Source organism: Erpetoichthys calabaricus, chromosome 2, assembly GCF_900747795.2.
Source record: "Erpetoichthys calabaricus chromosome 2, fErpCal1.3, whole genome shotgun sequence".
NCBI lineage: Eukaryota > Metazoa > Chordata > Cladistia > Polypteriformes > Polypteridae > Erpetoichthys > Erpetoichthys calabaricus.
The window spans coordinates 297,746,294-297,769,182 of NC_041395.2; the positions used below are offsets into that span (position 1 = coordinate 297,746,294).

At 34.6% G+C, this 22,889-nt stretch overlaps 1 protein-coding gene across 1 annotated transcript in view; it reads left to right on the forward strand.

Moving 5' to 3' along the window:
• gpam (glycerol-3-phosphate acyltransferase, mitochondrial) overlaps positions 1 to 22,534 on the forward strand; it is a 91,492-nt gene extending 68,958 nt beyond the window's left edge. The window contains exons 16-21 of the mRNA XM_028795834.2: positions 620 to 750; positions 1,185 to 1,262; positions 2,185 to 2,322; positions 6,647 to 6,836; positions 16,175 to 16,233; positions 17,155 to 22,534. Coding sequence (XP_028651667.2) covers positions 620 to 750; positions 1,185 to 1,262; positions 2,185 to 2,322; positions 6,647 to 6,836; positions 16,175 to 16,233; positions 17,155 to 17,271 — 713 coding nt within the window. The 3' untranslated portion in view covers positions 17,272 to 22,534. The remainder of the gene's footprint in view (positions 1 to 619; positions 751 to 1,184; positions 1,263 to 2,184; positions 2,323 to 6,646; positions 6,837 to 16,174; positions 16,234 to 17,154) is intronic.
• The last annotated feature ends 355 nt before the right edge of the window (positions 22,535 to 22,889 follow it).

A 22,889-nucleotide genomic window follows, 5' to 3' on the forward strand; every position in this document is an offset into this window, starting at 1 on the left:
ATATTATGATATTTGAACAAATAACTTCAAAAATGCTTGAAAAATGTGGAAAACGTTTATATTTTAATATTTTCTGAACAGAAAGTGTTTGATTTAAATTATTTTGTATTTCATTTTAATTATATTTTTTTTCATGTGGGCAGTGATCTGGGCTTATAAATGAATTTTGTAATATACAAGTATACTGTAAATGCAATTAACAATACTCAAGGTTTGTTATATACTAATGAGAAAAATAGGTTTACTAATGCTATAGGATACATTGTGTTCTGTTACTGCTTGGCTATCCAAATTTGAATTTTAAGCTTTGCTATGCCACTTTTTAAAAAAATTTTAAGCATCAGCATTTTTTGTAACATTACTAGAGTCATCCTTTTTTAAAAATTTTTTACTTATTAGTAGGCCAGCTTGGTCTAAAATAAATAAAGTGCTGCATTATATAGGTGGCAATGTATTGAAATAAACTGCTGCCCAGCAGTCTTGTTAGTAGGATAGGGTAGATTTCCAGATTATAGCATTTGACACTTGTATATCTGCATGACACTTAACAGCTTGGTATGATATAAGATGTATTGAGCTTTTTTCCTACATAGTTAAAACATTTTCACTTATTTTGTAGCATGCTGCATTTTGTCTATGATGAAGGACAACAAAGCAGAGAAGCAAAACAACACACTAAGCCAAGAAAAATTAATCCGAAAGGCTGCAGATTTATCGCACTTCTTGTCAAACGAAGTAGCAGTTGCCTTGGTCAGTGTTAGAATAATTTTTTTCTCTTTTTTATTTGATCAGTGCACATCTGCATAAATTGAATGTATGGATAAGAATCTTTATAAATGGATGTTGAGTATTTTATGGTACCTAAGCAGACCCATAATTAAAAATGCAGAAGAAACATACAGTTTGTTAACTGTTTATTGTTTAGATTGTAATCCTACTGCAAGACTAGTTTGAACAGAAAATGAGAAGCTTTTTAAACATTTTACTACAGTTGAATAGGGTTATTTGGTATATAACAATGGGATTGGAATTTGCCATATTTAATTTAATTAATTCAGTAGGAAAGTTATTAATGTAATTTCCTTAATTTTGCAAAGGTTAAGTGCACCAGTAGATGACAGAAGACTGCAGTTAACATTAAATATTTTCTCTCATTTGAGCTACTGCATTTTTCATCATTTCAGCCTTGTCAGATGATTTACCAGGTTTTTCTTGAAGCTGTGGACAGACTAATCCAGTTTGGTGTTCTTCTAGTTGCTGAGGTTGGTACTGCAATCTATTTTTTAATCATTACTCATCATCTTTGTATTAAGTATGTATACATAAGCACAGACAAATTTTCATAATGATCATTAAGATTAAACAGCAATGAATGGGGAACATTTTGCTGTTAAAACAATTCAGTATTTGATTAGATTAAAAGTCAAGTCAAACAATGGAAATCAGCTAAATATATTTTAATTAAACATGGTTTACATATTAAACAAAATCTTTCATGATATAACTTAAAAGTAGATGTTTGTATATACTAAAAGTACATTGCTGCCTTTTGCGTTGGGTTGTAATTATCATTCATGAAATATTACTATTGATACACTTACAGTTGCTGCCAATGTACAACCAGTTGTAATATACGGCATATTATTCTTCATTTACAAGCTGTCACTTTTAATATATACAAATCTAATTCCAACTCTTCACTGCAAAAAGTAATTTTATTAGACAAGGAAGTTGCAACTGGACTGAATATTTTTATATATATATTTTCATATATTTACTGAAAAATATGTTATAAGAAAGCATGGACATATGGTTTTTTCATGAAATACAACCACATGTGGCAAGCAACACGTACATCATTTTTTTCATTTTATAGCACAGTAGTCGTATTAAATTACAATATCACATTTTGGTAAGTTCTGCTATTTATCACATTAGCATAATACCATGGCACAGCAGTGGTGTGTGTAAATATGGTTGGTTATTCTCTGCAGTGGACTGACATGCCATCAGAGGTTGTTTTGTGTCAATCCCCTTACTCTGAACAGGCTTTGGCAACTCATGATGATTAACTGGAATAAGCGGCTTCTGAAACTAGATGAATCAATATATATTAGTGCATGGCTGTTGAGCAGGTTTACTTGGTCATATTATACATATGTCTTTGTTTTTTGCTTTTTCAAGGAAGACCAAGAGGATTTTAGCCCTAGCCCAACTGAAGAAGCTTGGTCAAAAAAATACCCAGAGCCTATGTCTTGGAGAAGTGATGAGGAAGATGAAGACAGTGATTTTGGAGAAGAACAAAGAGATCGATATATTAAGGTACCCCTCTTTATGGGGAGGGATTATAGACAATTGATACTTATTAAATATATTGCTTCTAAGATGTTAATTGACTAACATTTGTTAAACTTGAATTATTTTCTTGCCATTATTTTCTAGCATTACACTAATGCAAAGTAATTTTCATTTTATTATACAAAAATACTTTCTCTTTCAGTTTATAGGTAAAGTCATAATAACCTCTTGTTTGACAATCCACTACTTCTTTGGAGTTACACATTCCCTTCTTTAATACTATACAACTTTCTGCCAGTAGATGGAGAAAGAGGACCTGCTCTGAACTTGAATTGAATGATGTCAGTTGTAAAGTGAATTTTTATCATTAATCTCTGAAAAAGTGCAGTTAGTTAAAACAGCAGTATGGGAAGGCTGTATTCATATCAGGCACCTTTACACACATACTCAAATTCTGTCATACTTGGCGTAATTTAGAATGACTAATTGATATAACAAGCATTTCTTTAGAATGTATGTAACTGGCTGATTTAACCACTGTCACAAGTAGTATCACAAAAAGGGGGAAATAATAATAATGGAAATTGTTGCATTAGTATATACACTATTGAAATGATACCATGATTTTTTTTGCAGTAGCAATATTATACACATTTTGTGGTTAACATTGTGAGATAACAGATCTCAAAGTGACTTTTTTACTTGATCTGTTGTGACCTTTCAAAGTAGAGTGCAGGCAGACTGATTGACACAAGTTTTGTAAATTGCCAATCCTCTGTTTATACGTCTCTGAAATGGGCCATTTCTCAGAATCTGGAAGTGATATTTTAAAGGATATGTATCTTACCAGTTTTTTGTGAAAAATACATAATCGAAAGGGAAAATGGATTTTCCAAACAGGAAGCCAAAAAGTTTGGATTTCTATGGGTCTTCCAAGTAATTATGAGATGGTCGGAAAGTCTTGAAACACCTTATGCCTCAAAAAATACACTTTGAAGCACAAGTGAGCCAAACAGCATTAAGACAAAAGAAGTAGGTAATTACAGAAGAAGAGTCAGAGACAAAATTAGATATAATACAAAAAAAGCAACAAGAGAATAAAAAAGGGAGCAGAAGAAAATTAAAAGATTTACATTAAAATTTCCATAATGTTCTATAATTAATTAATAAGGTTTTTTTTTTTCTTCTAAACTGACTCTTAATGTTGTTTTTCCTCATACTAAGCTGCAATTTCTGAAGAGTTCCAATGTCCTGTCCGGCACTTAACTTTTTGAAAAAGAAAAAAAAAAAAAGAGAGGGTTATGAAACAATCAGATAAGTTAAGTAGTGTTCAGCATATCTTCCTTTATGTAAGTAAGCCATAAAATATAAAAAACAACACAAAATATTAATTTAATAAACCATTTGTTAACTACAGGCCAACAGAATGGGCTTTGGCGTAGATTCTGCAAGTGCCAGGATTTGTATCAGAATCATACTCTAACATTACTCTAAGAATTTGATTATTTGTTTTGCTTTTCTTCATTAAGGTGAGGAAAATGTTATATTGGGCTCCACTCCAAAATCCTCCATATGTTAGTGTTTCTGAACTTATTGTTAGAGTCAGGTTTTTACACACAATGGGAGTTGGAAGGGTAACTGCTGAACCATTAGCATGTATGGTGCTGCTAAGTAAGGGTTTTTGCAGTAGGAGAAGTAAGATGAACTGGAAGGAGGCATTGGCACATATTAAAAGGTTACAATTCTTTAAAACAGGCCTGCATAATAAATGTTTAATTTTAACCACTAATAAGACTGCTCTGATGCTTACATTCAGCTAACAAGGCTATTATAATAACACCATTAATGTACTGTCGGCTTAATATTTAACTACTAATGTCCCACTGTTGACAAAGTAAAAATACATCAAGACTGAAGAATGCTATTGCTTTATTTTAAAAGAAATACAACATGTTAAAAAACTGAACACACCATTAGAAGAACTAAATTTGACTAGTCTGGGAACTAAATCAGTGCAGTCATGTAATTACCATTGTGCTGCATTGCATTCCAAGAAAACTTATCACATTTTAAACTTTTAACCAAATAAAATGTTTTTAATATACTGTAGAACATATGTATTAACAAGTGTGTGTATATAGATCTATAGACATTTAGCTACCATTGTATTTTAGATTATTCCTTTTAAAATTAGCAAAAGCATGGCTGAATTTACTGAAATGAAGAGTGTAGGGCTGCAATGATTAGTTGCCATTATCGACGACATCGACTACAAAAAATAGTCGACGCGGATTTTTTTATTGTCGACGCATCATAAACAGAAACTTCAATAGACGCTCCAGTCACAAAGAACCACATTGGTTTTTGTAACTGCAATGCACTACATGAACGTCTGGGGGCAGTATCGTTTGTTATTGTTTGTCAAGACTGCACACAGTCATACCAACGAAGAACAACGTCTGAGGAGAAGAAGAATGTAGAGGAAAATAAATGTGGTTGCACTGGCGAGTCAGATAGAGGAGGGGGAAGAAGATGGAAAAAAATTGAGACAGAAACTTTCTAAAGTGTGGGAGCACTTCACCGAAAAAGAAAAAAAAAGTTGAATACATATCTGAAACCCAAGCATCCTGGAGCTGTTTTAGCAAGTAAAGATAGTGTCACGTGTTAACCTTGCTGTTTGTACTATAATGTGTATATCAAGGTTTCGACAATGATACTTAACCCTTAAACTGACACATACTTGGGGGTTAATGCACCCCTGGACGCCAAATACTTTTTAGCTGCACTTTTTAAGTAAACGTCAAAATTCACAAAGAAAATTTGAAATTTTAATGGAACACATTTTTTTTTCATGCAAAGAGCGTCACAATTACTGCAACACTGATCATTTTACGCACGCAAATGAACTGTAAAAACTATTAAAAAAAACTACTGCAAAAATCTATTATTATATGATCAAGGTTCAACTGAAGTCATTGATGAAATTCAGTAAATCACTGAGCTAACTGCACTTGAACTGGCTGGCCTGCACGCAAACACACAGAGGTAAATGCTGATGATTGCAGGCTCATCTAGTGCAGTGGCTGAATCCCAGAGATAGTGCTGCTGCAGTTCTGCCGGGGTCGGCAGTGCTCATGAGTTGACTGCCCAACGAATGTACGGCACTGACTGATCAGCTCCGATCTAGCAAGTTGCCGCGGTTTAAGGGTTAAGTGAATATAATTTCAGTTATGTTTGCCAACGTGTTTGGAGCTATAGTAAACGAGTGAATAGGAGTAGCTGAACCGTCCTAGTTTTTTTTCTTCTTTTTACGTATAATATTTGAGTTCATATGAATAGTAAACTATCTCTAACTAACGTTAAGTAACTTGTGTTTTGGAGTATATCAGTAATTAGCTTGTTACATATTTTAGTCCGTTATTTTCTTATTTTGGCATAAAATAGTACATGATGTGATAAACTACAACACTTTTCCTTCAGAGTGTGATGATTAAAACATCTTTCTCTGTCTGCAAAATCATTCTTGTGTATTCCTGCTACCTCTACTCCTTCTGAGCGTCTCTTCTCAGCAGCTGGGAACATTGTCTCAAAGAAGAGAGCCAACCTCACACCAGAGCATGTTGAAATGCTCACGTTCCTGCACTGCAATCAGGAATATATGAACTTAATCTTTTATAAACTGTACATTATTGTTTTATTTTATTTCTATTGAAGCTTTATTTAAACTTTAGGACTTTAAGACACACCAGTGGCCATTTTTGGTTAAGTTAAATGCACTTTTTTCGTTTAAAGACTGTGCACTTTAGTTTGTATTGTTTAATGTATTTCTTTTTATTGTGATGGTCACACTAATATAAAACGTGATTATTTTCAAATTCATATGTTTCACTGGTTGTTATTTTAATCTGATTATTAATTTTAATCGTGTTAATGCAGAGACATCAGGGTGACATTCTCAGGTGGACAGACATGAGCAGATGAGGTAAGACACGCACTGGAGTCCAGAACAGGATGTGCAACCACAGGTCGCAGGCATCAAGAATAGTCAGGCATGAAATAATCGTGACTAATCGTTAAAAAAAATTGGAACGATTAGTCGACTACCAAAATAATCATTAATTGCAGCCCTAGAAGAGTGCATCTCCTGACACCAGTGATAAAAACAGAAAAGGTTGATCTTGTGGAGGAAAAATTCTTCCACAGAGCTACATGGCTTGCTGCAGTTGTTGTACAAACATTTTTAAGAGCCACATCTGCCCACTTGAGATACAACTGCATTGTATGTGTTTGTCAAGATACCATTAAGTCAGTAAACCTTTGTGTGAAACTTTTGCTTCATTCATTACAGGTCAGCTCATCCCCAGAACACCAAGAGTTTTTGACCTTTCTGCAAAAAATACTAGGTCCTGTCTTAGAAGCTTATAGCTGTGCTGCTATCTTCTTGCACAGTATCAGTGGCCCAGTTAAAGAATCTGAATACACACACCAGCTATTTAAGTTCCTAATTACAAGGACAAAGAAGAAGGTTGCAGCTTTTGGTAAGTACTTGAAAAGATTAAGAGTGAAGATTATAAAATAATATTGTCAAATCTGCTTAATCCAATTCAGGGACACGAGGGCTGATGGAACAGAGCCTTTCTTAAACCTCTGGCTATATAGCACTGTAAAGGGTGCTCTTCCAGTGCAGGGCCGGTTTATGCAAATACTCACACAAGGTCAATTTGGGTTTGTGGGAGGAGTACTGGATCACCTAGAAGAGACACAGGAAAAATTTGCAAACTATGCATGGACAACAAAGGGATGCAGGATTCAAACCTAGGAAGCAGGATCTGTGAATCCGCAGCACTTTTTACTGTGCCACCATGCCATCCAAGACTTAATAGTGTGCTTTACCTGATTTTGATAGGTAATTTTTAACATTTATGTACTCAAATGACTTTGTAACTTCATCCTGAATATATAGAGGAATGAATCTAAATTAATAATGTTTTTACATTTCACCTCCCATATTTCTTGTTCTGGTAGACTGCAAAGCCTAAAAGTCATAGAAAATTATCCAGTTTAAGAGACTCGTTGAGGAACTGTATATATGCAAAGCCATCTTATGCCACCTAGAAAAATAATAAAATATGTATTTTTTTCCAGCTAAGTAAACCTGATGTAATGTAATCCTCTTTAACATAATACATCTAATAGACTGTGTAATAATGCTTGAGCAAAGAAAAAGAGCGAGAGACCATTGACTATAAAATAAAATACTGTATTTCAAGTTTAATTTATACAGCCTTTAAATTTTTGATTCCATTTGTTATGATAGTCATAAAAAGTGGAGTCCTGAATACATGTACAAGCACACAAGGATCATGTATCCATTGATGTTCTTTGAACAGTTTTTCAACAGTAACAAATGGAAGTGCCCAACTTAACAAGATTTTATTCTTAAAACAATGAGAATGTATTTTTTAAGACTACAAAAGCTAATGGGTTCAGTGTTAACCAGCTCTGATTTTTGAAGTTTCTGACCCTTTGGGAAATTGATTTTAGCTTTTTGTTAGTTAAATCTTACAGAAAAGTGGAGCTTAATAATATATTTATTAAATTATTCATACCAGCTTTCTCTGCAATATGTTTTTTGAGTAATACTTGGATTTTAATTCTTTAACATGTTGTTTGTCTATAACTGTTTTTTTTTTTCTAAACCTTGTTTTGTTAAATTCTTAATTGGTGATCGCCTTGAAAACTTGATCAGAGCATCCCTAAAAACACATTAAAATATAGTTTAGATTTTTGTTGTATTTTAAAAAAATGTAAACTTGTTTCTGTAGTTCACTTCTAAAGTTAGTACAGATACTAAATACTGATTTTATTAGTGTTAAATGGCAAATTTGATTTTATGGGACCAAGTCTTATGTCTTCTAGGGTTAATACTTTAAATTAGTTGAGAGGGAAGTGAAACATGCTGTCCATGTCCTTAGTAACATATGAAAATATGTTTACATTAGATTTATTTTTTAACTGAAAACAAAAGAACTAAAAAGCACAACAGGCAGTAAACTGGGAATTGAAACTAACAAAAGAACAGAAAACCTATTGACAATAACAATATGAAAAGGGTGCTAATATGTAGTAGAATGAGACTGAAAAAAGTAAGTGTACTGTTCATCAACCTTACCATATTATTTGATTGTGACGGCTCTTAATATAAAGACTAGAGCACACTTTACAGAATGGCTGGTCTTGACAGAGCTGGATAATGCATCTGGTTATGAAGTTTGTGAGCTTCAATTTTGGGCATGAATGTAAACACACTACTAAACAAATCCAAAACAGAAGGAAGATATGCTTAATATGCTGTTAGAACATAGATGAAAAGGTCCACTTTTCTGTATCTGGTCATTTCTGGAACTTAAAAATGCACACTGACCCCATCCACAAAACTGAACAATTAGTCACATTTGACAGCAGTCACATATGATTTTTGTTGTATGTTGTCTGCATTGAGTTTGCATTTCTGTCTCTGTTTTTTGCAGCAGCACGGTGAGGTAGGCCTATTTTAGTTTTGTATATTTTTCATGGAGATTTTCTAAAACAATGCCAACATTTTCTTGTTTATTAAAAAGAATCCTCAACTAATGTTTTATTTGAACACTTTACATAGAGGCAATTTATTTGTTAGTACACCTTTTGAAAAGTATGGTAAGCCAAATAAATGTTTCTGGAAGTACATTTAAGATTATATAAAAATAAATTACAGATATATGAAAATACATTTCAGATATCTCAAAATGGTCTGAATTTTATTTTAAAATAACTGGAAATGTAATCTAGATATACAGTACATCAAATTCATTTTATGATGTTTAAAAAGGGTCTCTGGTCCATTTCAGTTAACTAAACATGTATTACCTTAAAATGGCTTTAAAACACACAAACGTATTTCAGGATAGCTGAAAATACAATTAACAGTATCACAAATATTGTACATTTCCAGATATCTCAAAATGACTTCCAGCTTATTTCAAGATATCTTAAATACAACCCCAAATAAGAAAATGTTGGGATGGTTTGGAAAATGCAAGCAAAAAAAATAAAAAAATATGCAGTGATTCTTAAATTTACTTTGACTTTTATTTCATTGAAGAAAGTATGAACCCAAGAGATTTCATGTTTTGTTTGTTAACTTCATTTCATTTGTTAATATACATCCATTCCTGCATTTCAGGCCTGCAACACATTCCAAAAAAAGTTGGGATGGTAAAGCATTCACCACTTTTTAATGTCGCCGTTCCTTCTCACAACACTTAAGATATTTTTGCACTGTGGATACCAAACAATGAACTGTTTCAGGTGTTATTTTGTCCCGTTCTGCCTGCAAACACGTCACAAGGTATGCAATAGTGCAGGGTCATCATTGTTGCATTTTTCGTTTAAAAATTCTCCACACATTCTCTGTTGGGGACAGATCATGACTGCAGGCAGGCTAGTCCAGTACTCGTACCCTTTTCTTCCGCAGTTATGACTTTATAATGTGTGCAGAATATGGTATTACATTGTCTTGATAAATGCATGGACATCCCTGGAAGACAGCATATGTTGTTCTAAAATCAGTGTACTTTTCTGCTCCCTTCACAGAAGTATAAATTACCTTTGACAAGGTCACTGACACATCCCCATACCATGACAGACCCTGGCTTTTGGACTTGTTGCTGATAACAGCAACTGGATGGTCTGTTTCGTCTTTGGTCCAGACCAAAAAATGATCTGGAATACTGATTCGCCTGATCACAATACACGTTTCCACTGCGTGATGGGCCATCCCAGATGCCTCCGAACCCAGAGAAGTCGATGGCACTTTTGGACATGGTTAACACAAGGCTTCTTTTTTGCACAGTAAAGTTTTAAATGTAATTTGTGAGTGTAACTCCATATTGTAGTGCTTGACGAAGATTTTCAAAAGTAATTCATTGGCCTTGTGGTTATATCAGCTATTGATGAGTGATGGTTCTAAATGCAGTGCTGTCTGAGGGATCACAGATCATGGTGTTCAGCTCAGGCTTGCACCCTTACCCTTTACACTCTGAAATTCCTCGTTTTATTATGCACCATGGAGGGAGACATATGCAAATCCCTTCTAATCTATCTTTGAGGAACATTGTTTTTAAAATTTCAATAATTTTGTTGACAAACTGGGGACCTTCTGCTCATCTTTGCTCCTCAAAGACAGTTTTTCATGGATACTGCTTTTGTACCAAATCATGATTACAATCACCTGTTTGAAATCACATCATTACTGGCCCAAATTACCCCCCATTTCAGCTCTTTTGGAATGTGTTGCAGGTCTAAAATGCAGGAATTGATGTATACAGTATTAACAACTGAAATGAAGAAACAAGAAATATCTTGGGTTCATACTGTCCGCAATGAAAAATAAGTCAAAAGTAAATTTAAAATCAATTTTTTTGGATGTTTTCTATGCTGTCTCACTTTTTCTAGTTTGGGATTGTACATTTCAAGATATTTAAAATAGATTTGAAGTCACATTGAAAGTACAGGACATTTTACAGGAAATTGTTTTGAAAGAAACCAAAATGCATTTCTTAAATGGCATGCAAGGTCATTTAAAATATCTCATAATTTATTCCAGTTATCTTAACATATGAAGGAGGAGCATACCTTGAAATGGGTTTCAAGTACCTTAAAGTTAACTACATTTTAAGATATCTGAAATTCATTTTGAGATATCTTTAAATATTACATTGGCTTTCCATAGAAAAAGGCAGCGCAGTAATTCAATACTCAGTAGTAATGCTTCATGGATCCAGTGTCCTAGATATGAACCATATGCTCAACTTGAATATTCTGTCCATGTGTGCAAGGACTTTCCTCTCATTAACAATCAGCAAACTGCATTAGTACTATACATATTGGAACTACATACTTCCATCCGTGTAAAAATTTGAGTAAAACAGTTTTTGGCACTAGTTTTAACTTTATAACTCTAATGAGCAAATACTGCTAACATCTTTGTTCTCGTACATCAGCTGTTTAAAGTAACTGCCAAAAGCTCTATTACTAAATCCTTATTTTATTTGGTAGTTTTTGTTGAGTGCACCTTCTCAAGACACTGTATGAATCACAAAATAAATAAATTGTGCAATCACCGTAGGGTGATAAACAGTATCTGTAAAATTTAAATCAACTTAGATAATTATGTGTCAAATTAGTTCTGTTATGTGCAGTTACTAAATATATCGTTAGTTTATTTTCTACATGTTTTCAGGTGAATAATAATAATTAGATGTATCTGGTGGGTATTTATTATCATCTATTCTAATTGCCAGTTCCAGGGTGCATCTGGTCTATAAATATCATGGTGTATTTAAACTTAGTCTTCCAATTATATTTCAGAAATTCAGTGTATAAAACAATGACTTATATTATTTGGGAAGCACCACATCTCAGAAGAAACCTTCTTGGCAGATTATTGTGTAAACGAAGTCATTTTGAAAATGGGTTGTCTTAATGTTTTTCGGTAATTGAAAAAGCCTTTTTTGTCTTTCCCTTTCAAAGACATTTACTTGTTTGTAATACGGTTTCAGTTATATTTGTACTGACAGTTGAGACAGGGATGATGGTTTTGTAGTTTTTAGTACTTTGTACATAATCAGTATAACAGCAGCTTTACATAACAGCCAGGTTCTCTTTCCTCCCAAGTCTTGTATTCAGTGGTGGGACTGATGGTTTTTCTTCCCCCTTGCATGTTTAAAAAAGAGAGAGAGAGAAAGAGAAGTTCATTCTTTATGTTGAATTCACATATGGTGAAAGTTAAGTTAAAGACTTGCAGTCCGTGGAGCAGGCCTTTGCTCTGAAATATTCAACTTTATCATATCATAGAAATTATATTTTGAATTTGTGTGTTTAGGCAATATCCCCACATAACAACCTTGTTATTTTGCATGACTGTCCTTTTAGACTATTCTTTCAGAGTAAAACAAAGTAGCTCATTTTAAGAAGCAAAATATCGATTTATTCTAAGACATGGGTCATGTAAAATAGATATATGAACAGAAAATACAGTAAATATTACAACACATTTGGAATGACTTCTTCACTTTCTATTTTAAACAGAGCATAATCTTCCAAGTAAAACTTTTCTTCTGTCTTAACACCTTGTGAAGATATTATTCATGATTCAAGTATTGAATACTGTCCCAGGATTTCTGGTCTGTTAGTCAGTAAGAAAGATTAACATTTTTCTTTGATTTCCTGTAAGTAGTTGTAGTTTACAGTAATTAAGATCAATTTCTTTCTTCTAATTGCCTCTTTGTGGTTGTGTTTACACATATATGCTGTTATATTCTGCTTGCTTTAACACGTGTAAAAAAAATAATGTGCCAATGCATTATCTCAGTTGCTGTCCTAACTATTAGTTTCCAGGCACTATTAGCATCATAACCTTAACTGCATAACAGGAATTATTTTTAGTCTTTTTCCAGTTTTTGTCATCTCATGGACTGGAGACAACTATTAATCCTGAGGTTTTCGGGGCCCAATGAGATATGTTACTGGTACCCCTAGAATTATAGTGACCTTGGATATTGTAGTCCTTTCTCACGGCTTTTTAACTTGCCATGTTTGATGTCAGTCTAACTGTATCTTCAGTGTTTTAAAGTCTCAAGCAGTGTTCTTCTCTTGCTAGTGATAAATAATTATTAATGAAGTTAATTTTTGTTAAGGGGCGGCACGGTGGCACAGTGGATAGCGCTGCTGCCTCGCAGTTGGGAGACCTGGGGACCTGGGTTCACTTCCCGGGTCCTCCCTGCGTGGAGTTTGCATGTTCTCCCCGTGTCTGCGTGGGTTTCCTCCGGGCGCTCCGGTTTCCTCCCACAGTCCAAAGACATGCAGGTTAGGTGGATTGGTGATTCTAAATTGGCCCTAGTGTGTGGTTGGTGTGTTTTGTGTGTGTGTCCTGCAGTGGGTTGGCACCCTGCCCAGGATTGGTTCCTGCCTTGTGCCCTGTGTTGGCTGGGATTGGCTCCAGCAGACCCCCTTGACCCTGTGTTCGGATTCAGCGGGTTGGATAATGGATGGATGGATGGATTTTTGTTAAAATTTTATATCTGCTAAATAAATATGATGCAGTAGAAGCTGAGCTGTACAATACCTAAGATAAACTCTTACAATCTGTTTTTCTTGCTTTAGACTTAAAATTATTCCTTACTTATGTGTTACCTGTTCTTTCATATAGTCTGCTTCTGGGTGATTATGAGATTATAGTGGATAATTAATAAAATATTTTATATGTAACATGTAACACTTAACAGTCCAGGATTTTGAGGCTGCTGGAGAGCCTATTTGCATCAAGTTTTTTGTTCAGTTCTGTGATGGAATAGACAGACAAATCTTGTGTAAGATGAGTGATATTTTAATACAGTTTAATCTGATTAGTTTGGTTAGCATAGAAAGCTCAGAAGATCAATACAGTGGATCCTCGGTTTGCGAGTAACTTGGTTTACGAGTGTTTTGCAAGACGAACAAAAATTTTTGATAAATTTTGACTCGATAAACGAGCGTGGTCTTGCAGTACGAGTAGTATGTATACGCTTTGTCTGCTGAGCGTTATGTGATCACAACTGAGCTGATGGTTCTTCTCTCTCTTGCTGTGGGATTGTGGGCAATCATCTCCTATTCTCTGTCTGAGTCACGTGCCTCACTCATAGTAAACATTCATACGAGCGTATACTGTTTACTACACCATTAGCATTGTGACTGTGTGTGCGCACGCGCGCTTGTGTGTGTATGTGCTCGCACACGTGTGTGTGTGTGTGTGCTCGCTCGTGCACGTGCATAGCTCAAAGTGCTTTACATAATGAAGAAAAGAAAAGTAAAAGACAAAGTAAGAATTAAAATAAGACAACATTAATTAACATGAATAAGAGTAAGGTCCGATGGCCAGGGAGGACAGAAAAAACAAAAAAAAACTCCAGACGGCTGGAGTAAAAAATAAAATCTGCAAGGGTTTCAGACCATGAGACCGCCCAGTCCCCTCTGGGCATTCTACCTCACATGAATGAAACAGTCCTCTTTGTATTTAGGGTTCTCACAAGAAGGACTTGATGATGATGGTCATGCAGACTTCTGGCTTTTAATCCATCAATGTTCGAACATCATGATACTTTGAGTAGATGGAAGAAACCACAAAGAAACCGGAAAAAGAAACAGAAGAGAGAGTAGGGGTTAGTACGGATATCTTCGTAGTACGTGTTTAAATATTCTATCCATCTATCCTTCCAGTGTCGCGTCAGCACCATCAAGAATACAGCGTGAGGCAGGAACAATCCGTGAACGCCTCACTAGCCTGCGGCACTGTGTCCTCACATGTTTAATTATTAACAGTATGGATTATTTAAATGAAGTTAGCTTAATCTGTATAATATAATAAACATTTTGCTGCATTTCATCTTAAAAATGATACCGTCATCATATGTAAATTTGAGCTTTATAAAGTGGCTCAGGTTGTGCAATATTATAACTGTAGTGCAAGTTTACAGTGAGGTAATTGTACTTATAAGTACAAACAGTTCTACAAGGAGCACTTGATAGACTGATGGAGTGCGTTTATAGTTCTTGGGATGAAACTGTTTCTGAACCGCAAGGTCCGTACAGGAAAGGCTTTGAAGCATTTACCGTGTGAGAGCAGTTCAAATAGGCAGCATGGCTGAGGCAGCATACCGATAATTCTCTTTCTGATTAGCTGCTGTAGATAGATAGATAGATAGATAGATAGATAGATAGATAGATACTTTATTAATCCCAATGGGAAATTCACATCTGTGATTCCCCACTCCTGTATTGTGATATAAATCCTCCGAGTGGTGCAGTGAGAGTAATATGGAAAAAGATGATTCGCTGTGGCAGCCCCTAATGGGAGGAGATGAAAGAAGAAAAAGAAGGTGCAGTGAGAGTAACAACGCTAAAGCAGCTAAGGTATTTGGAATACTTTGGCTATTCCCTGGACCATTATATTGTTACAGGTTAATTACAATCAGATGCCTTAAACTAATAAACAATATGCGGTTAGTTTCAGTGTATATGATAAAGCCATGTCAGGGATGTGGATCTAAAAAAGAAAGGGTAACCACACAGGAACAGTAGCACTGCTTTGACGCTGGGTGCCGCCAGTTGGCAAAACCGAACAGAGAACTTGCGTACGCCAGGGTTGGAGCTACCGTGAAAATGTGCGTGGCTTTACGCCAATTTTAGGTTTTATACATTGCGATTTGAGTGTGGAAACCGTTTATACATGAGACCCCAGGTCTTTTACAAACTTAACAGATGCAGCAGTGTAGCTCAATATACTGTACAGGGTGAAAAAGGCTTATGGTGAACCTCTGTAATGCACTGAAAGAGTGTATGCTGTGTAAGTTTCTATTTTATTAGAAAAACATGACGATGAAGTCCAAGGAAGATCCGGTAAGCACATTAAAGCATTTTAGGGTATAAGTTGAAAATGTTTAGCCTAAAACAGAGACTAAGATGAGATTTGTTATAAATATTTAAAATGAGAAAGCAATAAGTAAGTCAAGTGCCAGCAGTTGCCTTAAAGTCATTTTCTTCAGGAAGTGCACAGGGACTCAAATGAAAGCTGTGTTATTGTAAATTTCAAAAATGTTTGAAATTGTTATGTTACATATGATCATAATTGAAAGAAGTGCCTTAAGGACCTTAAATTCATGCCTTAATCCTTTAAAAATAAAGTGAATAGCAATGTAATGGTCTGTTGTCAACAAAACAATGCCTTATTTATTACAGAACTATGGAAATGCTCATTTTTAGCAAGCTGCTTTATCATCTCTAAATTTTCTGTTTCCTGTAGGAGAGAGTGCTACTCACTACCTTGTGAAAAATACAGTGAAAACATTTAAAGATCTGGGGGTAAGTCCAGCCATTTAATCTTTATTTTTATTATAGCACCTTAATGTTGTGTCCCATGGCAGCCTGCAAAGAGAAATGCAATCCAAAGAAATGTATCCAATCCATCTTACCTGTTTATTTGTTTGTTTGTTTGGTTCAGAGTTTATGGGAGCCAATGCTTTTCCCAACCATTTTGTAAACTAACCCTGGATAAGGTGACAGTCCATTGAAACACATATTGACACACACACTCATACTCATTGAACAAATTTTCAGTCAATAATGTATCTTCTAATTATGTCTTTGCAATGATTGTGATGAACAGGTGTAGTTTAATGAAAAGCCCACTCAGGTGGAGTGAATAAACTTAGATAGTAACTGGATTCAATATTTGATCCCAACAGTATATTATACAGTATATATTACAGTAAATCTAAGAATTAGTTGAACATACTTAAGCAGACTGTAAAGTATATGTAATTGTTTTAGTGTAGTGAACATTTTTAGCATAGTGGACAATACACATCCAAACTCACTCATCTCGGGCCAGTTGCTAGTTAAAATAATCTGGATGTCATTAGAATATTACTGTTAGAATTAGAATAGTAATAGAACTGTTGTGAATTTCCCCTTGGGATTAATAAAGTATCTATCTGTCTATCTGTCTGTCTGTCTGTCGAATATGGGAGGAAAATCCATTAAGAGATGGGGTTCAAACCAAGTCTCCTGGAGCTGCTAACCCATGTGCTATTTAACATGCAGTTTTTTATCATCTGATAATTGTTTTTATTTTTTAACTAAAACCTTAAATATCAAAGAATGGCTTGTTAAAGCTCAGTAATAAGATGTCTGAAAACTAAACAGTTATAATTAAGGTAGAATTTGTTTAATGTTTGAAAATCAGTTTTCTTTATAGTTCATTGCTTTGTTTTGTTCTTCTAGGTTTTCAAAGATAAAAAAGAAAACAGAGTGACAGTTTTGGAGCTCAGCAGCACCTTTCTACCTCAAACTAACCGTAACAAGTTGCTCAAATACATTCTTGGCTTCTGTTTGCTTTAACATCATAAGTTACATTCACCAACAAATGTTTGCAGCTAAAGGGCTTTTGCTGGCTACTAAATATTATATCATGGTGCTATTACATGGCAAAGCTTTACCTGGAAGTGCCTTCATAAAGTACTAAGATTAACTGAATTTTTATATTTACAATCTGAAAGTTAATGAGGAGCAGCTAGTATAGTTCTAAATCATGATAAATATGGCACAGTCTGTGGCTCTTTAAGTTGCTTGCCAGTGAAAGCCCAGTATTTGACCATCCTAAATACATTTTGTTTCTGTCAGCCAGTTAGTGCTACTTGGATGTTAATGCTACAAGCTAAAATTACATTAAGTTGCCTTTTAGGAGAATAAAAAAATTGAATGCAGTTGCCATATTGCAGATGGTGCTGAAAATGAGGGTGCTTCACTATAGAGTTATAGTGTTATTCCAAGAAAAAAATGAGCCAGTAGGAATTAGTGTTTTAGTGATACTAATTATAAGAACTGTTAAATGGAATTTTCATAAATTGTTTTTTTTTTTTTTTTTATAAAAACATTTAACATGCATAACCACAATGAGAATTATTACTGCAAATGTAAAGTTTCTTCAAAGAATGCTGAAGAGTGGTGGTGTGGAATGACTGAGTATGCCAAGCATGTTGGCCCAGTTATACTATTTCATATGTGAAACTGTTAAGGTGATATGTGGAGGGTGTTATCAAAAACCTGGAAGATCTGATACAAAGCAAAAATAAGGGTGTTTTATTTCTGCCATTGCTTTTGCTGATAGATAGTGGCTTTGTTGGTAATTGCTCTATCACCTTTAGTTCGTCCATTTCCATACCCACTTAATTCTTCTCACTATTGCTTGGTGATTGGTGCCTATCTCTGGGAGTAAAACAGGAATCAACCCTGAACAAGATGTTAGTTCATCACAGGAGAGAGAAAAGGAGAAGTTGGGAGAATGCACTGATACAGCGTGTTGCCACACCCACTACACAACAAACCACCTCAGGTACCAAAAAAAAATATATATAAATACACTTGGGAAGAATGTTCCAACTCTCATTTAAATTGTGACCAGCAAAGATTATAAGATCACTCATTCACTGTGAACACAGGGCCTGAACTACATGTTCAGGTAATAGTCATCAGTAACAGTAGCCAATGAGTATGCTTATGAAACCTGGAGTACTGTGATAACATTTCTTACGTCTTACATGATGCTGAATTCAGATATTAACTGTAGGATCATAAGAGAGTAAACCAATATCTGCCTGACCAGAAAGGAATTACAGTCATATTCCTGCATAGTTGCTCATTTTCTAACCTGCTTTGTCCTTAACAGGGTCATGGGGTTCTGCTGGAGCCTATCCCAGCTAGCATAAGGCGCAAAGCAGGGAACAAATCCTGGACAAGGTGCCAGTCCATCGCAGGGCATACACACACACACACACAACACGCTCCCACACTCCAAGCACGCATTAGGGTCAATTTAGGATTGCCAATTTACCTAACATGAATACCTTTGGATTGTAGAATTAATCCAGAGAGCCTGGAGGTACCCACATAGACATGGGGAGAACATGCAAACTCCACACTGGGATGACTCAGGACGCGAACCTTGGTCTCCTTACTACGAGGCAGCAGCACTAACGTGTGCCGTCATGCTGCCCTTTTCCTGTTCACTAAATGTTTTTTCTTTGTTACGAATATTAAGAAATTATTTTTCAGTTTACACATAAATATTCTATGAATTGTTGCAAAGAGATGTGAGCTGTAAAAGATAAGTCTGAGAGAACTGTTTTGTAATTTGCTAATGCCATATTATTTAGGTACACATATTTACAAGTTTAATTCTGTTTCCTCATGGTGATGAATACATTTCAGTTTTTACTTATGTTGTAGCCGAAAAACAGTTTCTAATTTTCACTGTTTTAAAAGCATTTTCTTCAACACCTATAACAATGATTTTTATATTAGAATATATATAAACTGTTTTAATCCCCACCTTTCCCAAGATACATAATTGCATTTCAGCAGTTGTTGGTATTTTTACTATGTGGTGATGTTTATATTAATGTATCAGACCTCAACAGAAATTCTAATAACATCTAGAGAGTCTGTAGGGAATGTAACATATTCATGCTTATAAAGTGAAAAGAAAAGGTCAGTAGAGTTTGGAGCTTATTGTTCCCAACGTAGCAACCCAGAATTTATTGCACAAGTGGTAAAAGCAACATTGTGAAAGAGAAGGTAAAACTGATATACAGTATGTTTATCACTGAAATGATTCTCTGAATCTGCTATGTGAATTTTCAGTTTTTGAAAAAATAGATTTCTAAACTGGTAGTTTACAAAAGCACTAGATTGTTCCTAAGGGGTATGTAAAAAATGTTGATTACTCAGACCATCTTCAAGTAGAATGAGCGAGAATTCTTAAAATTGTACAGTAGGAATAATCATGTTGGTTTTACTTCAAACAGTAAGGCTTGGATGTTTGTAAAGCTTCTCTAGTTTCCCACACTGAAGCCAGTTACGGTATGACATTAAAATTTGGAATTACTTTACACAGAGTTTAAGATGAATAACTTTTGTTTTGTTTTTTATATTCAGTTCATTTTCAAATTCAGGAGATTTTGTTTGATAGCAATGCATTGATTATCTCAATAAGCATTACTGTTGGTTTTTATTTTTTGAACATGTGTAAAGTTTAGAATTAAAATTTCATATTCACCAATTCTGCGGTTACTAAAATAGTGTTTTGCAAGTGGTGATATGTTAGGTTCAATTGCTACCTGATTTAATGGGGTACTACTTAATCCCAAACCTTAAATTATCATCAAAGTAACTCATTGTTTCATGACTACTAGCATTACTAGGAATTATGTTCAACAGATATGAATTGTTTTTTTTGTTTTTTAAGAGAGCATTTTTTTTTCTTTCTTTGTTCCTTTTTCCATTTGTGAGTGGTAGGCAGACAGGTATGTAACATTGATGTTTAGCATAGGGCGCAGTGATAGTGGAAGCTAATACAAATACTTGAAAGCAAACACTTGAAAATATTTGTCAAGTTAAGCTTCAGTTGTTGGGTGAAAGCAAGCAGAATGTTCAAGTTGTTAGAGCTGTTATAAAATTGTTAATGTATTTATACATTTTCATAGAAAAGTGCTTAAAATCTAGCAGGCGAACATTTACAAACTGTTTAGTATAGTGAAAATGCAATATGTTACCATGTAATCATTCATATACTGATTAGGTTGTAATTTGTGAATACTGAAGGAATTGTTTATCTTTCTAACAAATTTCTAGAATTGTAGCTGGCTATAGAGTTAAGTTAAACCATCAACAATTGCATGCATGTTCAAATATCAAAATATTTTTGGAAGGCTTTTCTACTTTTTCAGCAACAAAAACAGCAAGGAAAGAAGGTCATTAATTTTTAATTTGTTGTGATGAATAATGGGGTGAATTAGTAACCTTGAAACTCATTGTCAGAATAAGGTAAACTATTCTTTAATGTAAACAGTTTGAAAATCGTAACTCAGCAACAGTTCTGGAGAGAGAGATGAAAAATCTTTCCTAAGTGATAAAATTATAGAGAAGCCTTCTGTTATTTCTGAAAATATTATAGTGAATTCTTAAAAAAAACATATATACAGTATATGTATTTTTTGACGTTAAAGACAATCCATATATCCAACCAATCACTGGCTGCATAGTCTTATACAGAGTCATGGGAGATGGCAGCATCAAGTATAAGGCAAGAATCAATTCTCAAAAAGTTGACAGTCATAAGCAATGCTGAGGGAAATTTAGCATGAATAAACCACTCCCCAGGTCACTGTGATGCCACCTGTATGCCTTGAAAAAGTAGACATTCTAAAAGACTAAAGCATTCTTGAGCCGTGTAAACCAAAAGCCATATGTATATAAAATATGTGTGAGGTACAATCAAACATAGCCTGAAATTTTCATTCTACGCAGTAAAGACAGAAACTAGAGTATGTCATTGCAGATGGCTGTGGAATATTGGTGCACATGCCAAGAATTGTTAATTAAGCAGCAGTTTATTTTATTTGTTATGATTGTGCTTTGTTTATATGCGTGCACACAACCACACATATGCAGGATCATTAAATCAAAGTTTTTAGGGATTTCACAGTGTTATCAGATTTAAGCCTTTATCATCTTACCTTAAAAGATCTTCACATGAGCATTTATTGGTAGCAGTAGCACTGCTAGACCTAGTGTCTACAAGTTGTAGGTTCTTGGAACATCACTCATCAGGTATGGAAAAGAAAGCAGTTGGATGGCGGGCCGTTTCTCTTTTTTATATGACTATACAGTGCATGTATATATGTTATATTTTACATAGAATGTTTTGTTTGTTTGTGTGTGTGTGTGTACATACTGTAGATGCACACTCAAAACACACTGTATGGGTCATTGAAAAATATATGGAATGTATGTAGTACAATAATAATGGGTGAAAAATTAAAAGTATTTTTCACTAAAAAGTTGTTTTCATTTTCTTTGAGCTTTTCTTGGAACTATGTTTTGTTGACCGCCGTTAAAGGTTAATGATCAGCATGCATTGTACTTGCCCACTTAGACTGACATTGCCAAGATTGTTTCATGCTTGATATCAAGAAAACAGTTTTCTGTAAAACCAGCCCCAGGTGAGCATCTATTAATAGTCTATTATTTACTCATATGCAGTAATTAAACATTTGTTGTATTTCTGAGTTTGTTCTTATTTGGCAATGGTACTGTGTTAATGTGACTTCAAACAGATTGCTAAAATGTGTAGCGTGATAGAGCCATATCTTGAATGTTAAACATTATACAATGTTTTGTGTCACCTGTTTGACATTTTAAAGAGAGAACCATTTTGTAATTCCACCTTCAAATTTTAAATGAAAATAAACTGTTTGTTCCAAAGTCTTTCAGAAAAGGTTCAAAATCTGTTCAGTTTCATTGTCAATGTTGTTTGTTCTCACTTTATTAAACCAGCCTACTTTCAAAGTGCATTATCTTGGTAATTCTATTTGTTTGAATATGCATGTTTACAGTATAATAAATTTGTCCTTCAGCTTTCAGTCAACATTCTAAATTTTTGTTTTATAACTTTTATAATTATACTGAATCAACTATCGCACTGTAGCTTATATATGGAGGTGTTGTAAATTGTGCTGTTTATGCCCTGTTTTGTTTCTTCTTCTAACATGAACATATCATGTAATTTTGTTTTGTAATAAACTAATGAACTACCAAAAAACACCAGTATACTTATTCTTGTCGATTATTATGAAAGAACGGTAAGAAAATGCTCTGAAATGCAGCAATGTCTATTAAACATTTGAGTAGTTATAAAATAAAAGACATTATTGATAATAACTTTCATTTTTTGGTATAGTGGAGGTGGTAGGGAACATGTGCTGATTACAGTGCATTACCTCACCCACCACACGACAAATCACCCGGATTGGGACCGGAGTGCAGCAGGACACAACAGGAGTTGGGTGCAGCCCTGTTGGGTCCCGCAGGCACCGCCGGGGGTGCTGCAGCTGGAACTCCTGAACCCTTGTGGGCAATGTTTTCACCACACCCGGAAGTGCAGCCGGAACTCGGCAATC